Here is a 10,731-nt window from a genome sequence, read left to right as displayed (position 1 = left end):
ATTTGTCAGCCGGGATAAAATGTTCAGCCGGGGTGATTGTTTTGTATTTATTGAACTAAACGTTTTACCCACTATCCAGACAAGAATTTATTGCCATAGAATCTATCAGCTTGGATGAAATGTTCATATCTGTTGAACTGAACTTGTTACACACCACCAAGACATGAATTTAATGCCATAGGATTTATCAGCCGCCACTGATGAAAGGTTAACATCAATTGAACTAAAAATGTTAATAGTACGACCAAGACATGAATGTAATGCCATAGGATTTATCAGCCGCGGCTGATGAAAGGTTAACATCAATTGAACTAAAAATGTTAATAGTACGACCAAGACATGAATTTAATGCCATAGGATTTATCAGCCGCCACTGATGAAAGGTTAACATCAATTGAACTAAAAATGTTAATAGTACGACCAAGACATGAATTTAATGCCATAGGATTTATCAGCCGCGATGAAAGGTTAACATCAATTGATCTAAAAATGTTAATAGTACGACCAAGATATGAATGTAATGCCATAGGATTTATCAGCCGCGGCTGATTAAAGGTTAACATCAATTGAACTAAAAATGTTAATAGTACGACCAAGACATGAATGTAATGCCATAGGATTTATCAGCCGCGGCTGATGAAAGGTTAACATCAATTGAACTAAAAATGTTAATAGTACGACCAAGACATGAATTTAATGCCATAGGATTTATCAGCCGCCACTGATGAAAGGTTAACATCAATTGAACTAAAAATGTTAATAGTACGACCAAGACATGAATTTAATGCCATAGGATTTATCAGCCGCAACTGATGAAAGGTTAACATCAATTGAACTAAAAATGTTAATAGCACGACCAAGACATGAATGTAATGCCATAGGATTTATCAGCCGCGGCTGATTAAAGGTTAACATCAATTGAACTAAAAATGTTAATAGTACGACCAAGACATGAATGTAATGCCATAGGATTTATCAGCCGCGGCTGATGAAAGGTTAACATCAATTGAACTAAAAATGTTAATAGTACGACCAAGACATGAATTTAATGCCATAGGATTTATCAGCCGCGACTGATGAAAGGTTAACATCAATTGAACTAAAAATGTTAATAGTACGACCAAGACATGAATTTAATGCCATAGGATTTATCAGCCGCGACTGATGAAAGGTTAACATCAATTGAACTAAAAATGTTAATAGTACGACCAAGACATGAATTTAATGCCATAGGATTTATCAGCCGCAACTGATGAAAGGTTAACATCAATTGAACTAAAAATGTTAATAGTACGACCAAGACATGAATTTAATGCCATAGGATTTATCAGCCGCGATGAAAGGTTAACATCAATTGAACTAAAAATGTTAATACTACGACCAAGACATGAATTTAATGCCATAGGATTTATCAGCCGCAACTGATGAAAGGTTAACATCAATTGAACTAAAAATGTTAATAGCACGACCAAGACATGAATTTAATGCCATAGGATATATCAGCCGGGATGACATGTTTATATCCGATCATGAACTAAACGTTGTCCACATTATCCAGACATCAATTTAATGCCATATGATCTTTCGGCTTAGATCAAATGTTCGTATCTATTGAACTAAACTTTGTACACACCATCCAGAAATGTATTTAATGCCATAGGATTTATCAGCCGGGATCAAATGTTTAATTCTCTTGAACAAAAATCGTGTTTTTTTCTAAAAAATAATTTTGAAGAAAAAAAAGAAGTTTGGTTTACAGGACAGAAATGTATTATTGTATTACTAAATGGAGTATTCCCTGGCTTAGCACATACTTTCAGAATGCTCTCTCTCTCTCTCTCTCTCTCTCTCTCTCTCTCTCTCTCTCTCTCTCTCTCTCTCTCTCTCTCTCTCTCTCTCTCTCTCAAGCAAAAACAAGAAATGCTTGTACAGCGTAAATCTGCCAACGATCGCTTACACTGATCAACCTATTCTTCGCTGCAGGTACATCCAATATCACGGACGACGCTCTCAAAAGGGCCTGCTACACGGTGAGGTTTCTCTTCGCCGGTCATTCCGGAATCCGCACCATGTTTTACAAACTGGGAGGTCGCTTCGCCATCATGAGCGCTACGGAAGTGACGTTGGACTTCCCAGAATTCAGCACAATGGCGTCACGTTGGAACTCACGGGCGCGAGGCTTGGGAGGAACGTGGCAGAAACCAATAACGACTGGGGCCGAAGAGAATCTTCTATGTTACAAGTTTGTGAAGATTTTTCAGCATAGTGCACTCACGAAGAATTGACCACATTTTGAACACATTTCTGTAACAAGTTTTAAACACTTTGAGACATTGTTCATAGTTCTGCTGGCAAAAGTAGCACACGTAGTGTCCCCTGATGTTATTTACATAATAAACCCAGTGCCGTTCAAAAGTTTTCATTTTTGAACGCAATGTAATAATAATAATAATAATATTAAAAACTTTTCTGTGGCACGAGTCCCAGCAATTGGCTCCAGGCGCTTTACTATTTCATTGTGCCTCTTTCGCTAGTATAACTGTGTTCTATGTCAGAATCAAACAAGTCGCGTAAGGCGAAATTACTACATTTAGTCAAGCTGTTGAACTCACAAAATGAAACTGAACGCACTGCATTTTTTCACAATGACCGTAGTACGCCGCTCGTGCAAAACGCAGTGAAACTGACGAGACTGTTTAGCGCGGTAGTGGTTTTGCTCTGCTGCATAGCACGCTTTTCTGTACCTCTCTTCGTTTTAACTTTCTGAGCGTGTTTTTAATCCAAACATATCATATCTATATGTTTTTGGAATCAGGAACCGACAAGGAATAAGATGAAATTGTTTTTAAATCGATTTCGAAAATTTCATTTTGATCATAATTTTTATATTTTAAATTTTCAGAGCTTGTTTTTAATCCAAATATAACATATTTATATGTTTTTGGTATCAGAAAATGACAAAGAATAAGATTAACGTAAATTTGGATCGTTTTATACAAAAATAATGTTAATTACAATTTTCCGATTTTTAATGACCAAAGTCATTAATTATTTTTTAAGCCACAAAGCTGAAATGCAATACCAAAGTCCGGCCTTCGTCGAAGATTGCTTTGCCAAAATGTCAATCAATTTGATTGAAAAATGAGGGTGTGACAGTGCCGCCTCAACTTTTACAAAAAGCCGAATATGACGTCATCAAAGGTATTTATCGAAAAAATGGAGAAAAAAAAGTCCGGGGATATCATTCCCAGGAACTCTCATGTCAAATTTCATAAAGATCGGTCCAGTAGTTTAGTCTGAATCGCTCTACACACACACACAGACAGACAGACACACACACAAACACCACTGGCGACCCTCGTCTCGATTCCCCCTCTATGTTAAAACATTTAGTCAAAACTTGACTAAATGTAAAAACAAGAAAGGTAGGTTGTTGGAACGTTGGTTATTGACAAAACAATACATTCACAAATATATCGACCCAACGGTCTTTTAAGCGCACAAACAAACAATAACGAAAACTTATCTGGCTGATTTATTCTTCCGCCTGCCACGAAGCCGCAAGTTTTTGGATGTGTGTTCTATGTCACAAAGTGTTTAAAACTTGTTACAGAACTGGGATCAAAATGTGTTATGTTTTGTTTAGAGTGTATTGCAGAGGCACGATGGGTTGGTTGATTAATGTTTTGTATTGTCTCCGCAACCGGTATGGCTATCTGGAACCGATGCAAGGTTGTGTCCTTTTTACATTTAGTCAAGTTTTGACAAAATGTTTTAACGTAGAGGGGGGAATCGAGACGAGGGTCGTGGTGTATGTGTGTGTGTGTGTGTGTGTGTGTGTGTGTGTGTGTGTGTGTGTGTGTGTGTGTGTGTGTGTAGAGCGATTCAGACTAAACTACTGGACCGATCTTTATGACATTTTTCATGAGAGTTCCTGGGTACGATATCCTCAGACGGTTTTTTTTTCATTTTTTGGATAAATGTCTTTGATGACGTCATATCCGGCATATTGTAAAAGTTGAGGCGGCACTGTCACACCCTCATTTTTTTTATAATAAAATTGATTGAAATTTTGGCCAAGCAATCTTCGACAAAGGCCGGACTTTGGTATTGCATTTCAGCTTGGAGGCTTACAAATTGATTAATGACTTTGGTCATTAAAAATCTGAAAATTGTAATTAAAATTGTTTTTTTATCAAACGATCCAAAATTACGTTTATCTTATTCATCATTTTCTGATTCCAAAAACATATAAATATGTTATATTCGGATTAACAACAAGCTCTGAAAATTAAAAATATAAAAAATATGATTAAAATTAAATTTCCGAAATCGATTTAAAAACAATTTCATCTTATTCCTTGTCCGTTCCTGATTCCAAAAACATATAGATATGATATGTTTGGATTAAAAACACGTTCAGAACGTTAAAAAGAATAGAGATATAGAAAAGCGTGCTATCTTCCTCAGCGCAACCGCTACCGCGCTTTTCTGGTTTGTCAATTTCACTGCCTTTGTGACGAGTGGTGGACAGACGATGCTACGAGTGTACGGTCTTGCGGAAATGCAGTGCGTTCAGTTTCATTCTGTGAGTTCGACTGAGCTTGACTAAATGTTGTATTATCGCCTTGCGCGACTTGTTTAGTTTACATGGCAAGTGCAGAGATACGAAAGGACCGATAGGAGAGGGGGGGGGGGGGGGATAATGGGGATGCTCGGGATTGGTGAAATAGGGGGCGGAGGCGGGGGGGGGGGGGGCAGGCGTTGAGGCTGGCAGGGGAGGGTTAACATTGTGGAGTAACGTTGATATGAAAGATCACCTGAACATTTGGCGAAGATAGTTATAGTTTTACATAATTTCGGATGTCGTTGCTTCTGGAAGAGTTTTTTTGTTGTTCCCGAAGAGTTATGCGGTTGTTGTTGTTGTTTTTTATAATAAGCTTGATGTATTAACAGCTATTGTGTTTTCATCGTAGCAATAGGGTCCGATATTTAGACGAGACAAGTATAATGCCGACGAAAAAATTACCAACTTCCGTAGCGTTATCCTTTGATGATCGGAATAGGGATGTGTGAGACCATCCAATCACAGCCCCCGAATTCCCCCACGTGTCTATCAGAATAGCTATATATGATAATCATGCGATGACACTTTTAAGGCGAAGATCACCCAAATGTGATAACGACAGTGACTGTCTTCGTGTAATATTAATGATACAATTGTTTACTGGTTCAGTTTTTATTATAATTTTTCTTTCTTTCGATGTCGTTCTGTTACACACAACATCGATGTATATCATTTGTTCAACAACGCGATAAATAAGTATGAATGAATGCATGAATGAATGAATTAATGAATGAATGAATGATCTGAATGAATCAGTTTTATTTAATGAGGTACATGTACTTAATCTGAATAACTAGAAACTGGCCGATCGAAGGGGATCATCGCAACTGTCGCTCCATGTCCTTGTCTATTCGCGTAACAGTCGCTCTATGTCCTTATCTATTTTAGTTCGCAAACTTTCATTTGACTGTTTGCATTATAATTATGCGGGTAACAAAGTCGACTATACAATTACTGATATTGCTCATAAAATCAAATCTCTTCAAGTATGTGTACAAACAGAAAACACACAGATACCATGTTTGTTATCACGTGTTTATTGATTGATTACAATTTTGGAGAATAAAAAAAATAAAAAATAAAATCTCTTCAGGACAGACCGTTACTACTCCGAAGACATTTTCCTTCACGAATCTGCCCATGCTGTAGATCTCATTGCTGCCTGGGCGGTTATCACTGGCTTCAGACAGGCCGTCAGGGACGCCTTCAGTCACGCTAATGACACTGGTCTGTGGCACAACACGTATGCTGCCACCAACGCTGTAGAATACTGGGTGTGTGTCTGCAATACTCCATAACGCATGGCCTTATTCTTTCTTTCTTTTTTTTCTTTTTTTATCATTGCTTCCACAAATATCGTGCAAATGTGTTTGACCTACCATTGACATTGACATGATTTTGATGTAAAATACGTCTTTTTTCGTTTATTTTTTCTTTGATTATGTACGTGCTATTGAAATATGTGTTTGTGAGACATATAGGCGTGAAATTATACAATCAGCTGTACAATGGCCTAATGCTTGAGCGGTGGAACATTTTGTGACCTAGCTATCTACAGTCAAAAGACAAGAAACAGCTAACGTTACGGTCTCAAGAATCTTAAAACAAGAAAGCTTGTGGTTATTGCCACGTTTAATTGTAGACAAAACGAAACATTCCTAATTAAGCCATTCTAATTTCAAATTGATAAAGCTTCTGTTTTTAAACAATTAACATCCAAGCAAGACCCCCTCGCTTCATAAGTGGGATGTTTTTTTGTAACTTTGTTTTTTTCATCATTGCGATTTGTAATTATCATGTGATTTTTGTTGACAAAACTCAAAACTGATAAGCATAGATTTGACAGAAGTGACAATGGCTTCTGCATGATGACTCGCGTTTTTTTTAGTTTTTTTTTACTTTGTTAGTTCGTTTGATTCTTTCTTTTTAAAATGACACCACACTTTAACATTGCGTTAAAACAACTTGAGCAATCATAAATCATCGACGCACACAGTTCGGGATGCAAACGTCATATTTTGAGGTTGCTTTCAATCAAACCATTTTTTCTAATTAAAATGATAATCATTTATACAGGCGGAGGGGGTGCAGACCTATTTCAACGTAAACGCCAGAGGGAGCCCTGGAGGCAATGGAGTACACAATGACATTGATACGAGGCGCGAACTGGAATACTACGATCCTACCCTGTTCCAGCTCATCCAGGAGGTGTTTCCTTGCAACAATGCATATTTGAAGCGATGCGAGTCAACAAGAGGTGAGGTTTTATTGGTGCGTTGGGAAGGGAGGGGGGGGGGGAGCGTGTGTGTGTGTAGGGGGGGGGGGGGTGATGGGTATAATATGATGTGTGTATATAATTGTGTGTGTGTGTGTGTGTGTGTGTGTGTGTGTGTGTGTGTGTGTGTGTGAGACAGTGTCCGTGTGTGTGGCTATCTGTCTGTGTGCGTGTGAAGGGGGTAATGAATTTGTGTGTGTGATGTTTATGCGCGTGTGTGAGCGGCGTGTGCGCGCGCTCGCGTGTATGTGTGTGTGTGCGTGTATGTGTGTGTGTGTGTGTGTGTATAAATCAGTGTGTGTATGAGACCACCAAGATAAAGAACGAAAATCGTGGGATATATCTGTAGGTTTATCCACTTGCCTGCCGCCCCCCCCATTCTACCCCCTTGTCTCATTTTCTTCTCTCTCTCTTGTATGTATTTATTGTGTTTATGTTCTAGCAAAGGAAAACAACCAGGTTTTGCAAATGAACTGCAACACGGATGGTCCAGGAACTGTGAACGGATTCATAGGTTTGTCTTCTTCTCTTTTTCTCTCCGTCTATCTATACTGAAAGGCATAAATTCTGCAAATAGTGCATTGAACGATTTTGCTCTCAAACGAAAATCAGATTGAACCTGTAATTTGTAGTTGACATCTTTAGTGTCGGAGCAAATGTTTTACGCTGTCAGCGTGCGCTTTGCAGTATTGCTGATCCAGCCACACCTCACTGTGCTAATAAAGACAATGGGCTGAACGGGAGACAATAACGTAAAAAAGATAGTGTATGGCCCTATAAAATGCAACTGGCTGTTTGGCTGTATCAGATATCGCAATCATGCCACGACTTGATGAAGGAGAGAGACAGCAAGCGATTGGGATGCTTAGAGCTGGCCAAAGCATTGAACGTGATGAACACTGAACGTTTTCCGAAATCATTGCGCTTGGACTCAGTCACTTTTTTTGAAAAATTGTCATTTCATGATGTTCTATTCAAAATCAATAAAGCGAAGGTTTATAAACACTAAAATGGCCAATAAATAAAATATTCAAACATTAAAAACATTCACCACTGAGTTGATTTTTTTTATTTTTTAAAGTTCAGTTTGCGGAATTTATGCCTCTCGGTATATTTGTCTGTCTCTACGTCCCTCTCTCTATACGTCTCTAACTCTTAACCCCCCGCCCCTTCTCTCTTTGTATGTTTGCGTAAATACCACTATGCATTCTTGGTGTTTCGTTCTTTCTGTATGTCGGCCTGTGCGTTCGTCTCCGTCTCTGGCTGCATGACATTGTCCAGCTTTCTGTTTGGATGCTTAGGTGTGCCTTTGCTTCATTGTTTCAATAAATGTTGCATGGCAGTGTTGCCGGTAACTCTGTCACGCTTTCGTGGCTGCATCGATCTGTGATGACAAGCGAGAACATTTCATGAGAACCCTTTGTGTTTTTTATTTTTAAACAGTGTTTTATTCACCAATTCATAGATACAATATAAAATGAGTATGTTTAGAATCAACAACAAGATATAAGCTTATAGGATAGGACCCTTTCTTTTATTTTAATGAGGTATTCAACGAACGTTAAACTGACTTCGATCGACTTGAGGCGTGTTCTTCCCGATAACACACGACAAAGAAGCATTCTGTGTTGCCAAACTGTGGCTACAGTTGGGGATAAAAGTTCACACAACTTTGGGAACATACTAACTTAAATACGGCGGGTGTCCACCAACTCTTTGATTTTTGATGAAAAGCCACCCAATACTCTCCAAACAATAGCTACTAATCATAGAATTGTTTTCTCTCTTTTGTTTTCGACGAACAGCCAGTCTCAGCAGCGAAGACCCGATGTGTCAAGACAGCCGTCCGCTTGACTGTCTGTCCTGGAGTCTGAGTGGAGAGTGCAAGAACAACCCTAGCTACATGCGAGGCAACTGCAGGGCAAGCTGCAAAGTCTGTAAGTTTCTTCTGTTATGATGCTTTTTTCCCCATCCAATTGCCTTTTCTTCCGTCTCTCATTTTTGTCCACAGCTTTTGTTACAATGTGGTTAAGTGGACCACACATCCCCTTTTAAAGTCTCCCCCTCCCCCCCTATTTAACACACACACACACACACACACACACACACACATACACACACACACACACACTCCTTCTCGTCCTTTTGTGTAAGCTGTTTAAATATTTGTATCTTGTCTAAAATACCATTGACTTGTCCACAGCTTCGCGGAAACCCTCTCTAATAATGTTTTACTCGCAAACAGGTACACCTGCAACATCGCCGGTTACAACTACAGCGTCAACAGCCAGGCTTTCCACATTAAGTGCTACGACTTCAACATCAACACCTACGACTCCAACATCAACAGCTGCGACTTCAACATCAACAACTACGACTTCAACACAAGCAGCTACGGCTTCAACATCAACAACTACCGCTTCAAACTGCACAGACAGAAGTAGGCACTGCTCATGGTGGTCGTCCAGAGGGGAGTGTGAGAAGAACCCCAGGTACATGCGGAGCAACTGTAAGCTGAGCTGCGGCCGATGCGCAAGCACGTCTGCCGCTTCAACATCAACAGCTACGACTTCAACATCGACAGCCACGCCTTCAGACTGCAAGGATGACAACAGGTACTGTCCATGGTGGTCTTCCGTAGGGGAGTGTCAGAGGAACCCCAGGTACATGCTGTCCAACTGTAAGCTGAGTTGTGGCCAATGTTCACGTCCTTCCGCAGCTTAACAAGAACAGCTACGCCTTAAACGTAAACAGTTACACCTCACACCTCACACGTCAACACTTTCGAATTCAACGTCAACAGATACACTTTCAAAAACAGATAAACCTTCAACGTCACCAGCTGCGCCTTCAACTTCGACAGCTAACGTCCAAAGTTACGCCTTCAACGTTAAAGCTGCGCATTCGAAGTCAACAGCTACGCTTTCAACGTCAAAATCAATACATTTAGTAAAAGGCCCTTAGATCGCTTCCAAAGTTATACCATAAGATTCTGACTTGCAAATAATGCTACCACGCAGGAGTACTGCCTTCACCTTGAAAAAGAAATTTGTTTGAAAGCTTAATTAAATTGTGTAAAATAAGCAAAGAAAGAGCACTCTTTCACTTTGTGTGGGATTGGATTTATTACTTCCCCTGAGCTACTTCCCTTGTTTGTGTACTTGATAGTGTTACTAAGCTTTCGAATCATAGAGGGCAGTATCCATAGTGCCGACAAGCGGCGCCTCTGGACCACGTTTTGTCTCCAGCACCGGAGAGAAGCGGCACTCTGAAGCCGATTCACTTACTTTGATTTAATTAAAAACCATGCTTGTCCATTTTTGAGCAAATCGTGTTATGCATGTGCGTCTAGATTGAGGTACAGTGGTTTCCCCAGAATTCGTCAGAAACTCCCCCCAAACGGTTACATCAATAGAATCTCTTTAATAACCTGTTTCTGACATCATAAAAGACATTTAACGAAAAAATGGAGAGAACAAATTTTTTTTTACATGTTATGTGCAAGATTTCACATAAGTTTTATAAACATCTGTTGTTGCAAGAAACAGAAAGAGATTGCAGCTGAATTAAATACAGTAATCATGTTTGTGCTCTGTGTGGGCAAATTAAAAAGCAATATTAAAGAACTGCATTCATGTATTTGATTGTACGTGTGCTTTGCTTATATCATACCATGCAGAAGTGTTTTGCTGACAAAAATATTGTGTTATTCAAATGAATAACCTTTCTCTCCCACTCTGTCACACACACACACACACACACACATACACACACACATACACACACACACACCCACACACACCTAGATGCTTAGAATATACGCATAACC

The 10,731-nt window shown here is 39.3% G+C and overlaps 1 protein-coding gene across 1 annotated transcript in view; it reads left to right on the top strand.

Moving 5' to 3' along the window:
* The window catches only part of LOC138983590 (uncharacterized), a 13,628-nt gene extending 3,087 nt beyond the window's left edge, over positions 1 to 10,541 (top strand). The window contains exons 3-8 of the mRNA XM_070356867.1: positions 1,984 to 2,242; positions 5,721 to 5,901; positions 6,704 to 6,884; positions 7,345 to 7,416; positions 8,708 to 8,839; positions 9,148 to 10,541. Of these exons, the coding sequence (XP_070212968.1) occupies positions 1,984 to 2,242; positions 5,721 to 5,901; positions 6,704 to 6,884; positions 7,345 to 7,416; positions 8,708 to 8,839; positions 9,148 to 9,626 (1,304 nt within the window). The 3' untranslated portion in view covers positions 9,627 to 10,541. The remainder of the gene's footprint in view (positions 1 to 1,983; positions 2,243 to 5,720; positions 5,902 to 6,703; positions 6,885 to 7,344; positions 7,417 to 8,707; positions 8,840 to 9,147) is intronic.
* The last annotated feature ends 190 nt before the right edge of the window (positions 10,542 to 10,731 follow it).

Source organism: Littorina saxatilis, linkage group LG13, assembly GCF_037325665.1.
Source record: "Littorina saxatilis isolate snail1 linkage group LG13, US_GU_Lsax_2.0, whole genome shotgun sequence".
Classification (NCBI taxonomy): domain Eukaryota; kingdom Metazoa; phylum Mollusca; class Gastropoda; order Littorinimorpha; family Littorinidae; genus Littorina; species Littorina saxatilis.
The sequence above is the reverse complement of the archived record's forward strand: the minus strand, read 5'-3'. Positions and strand labels throughout refer to the sequence as shown.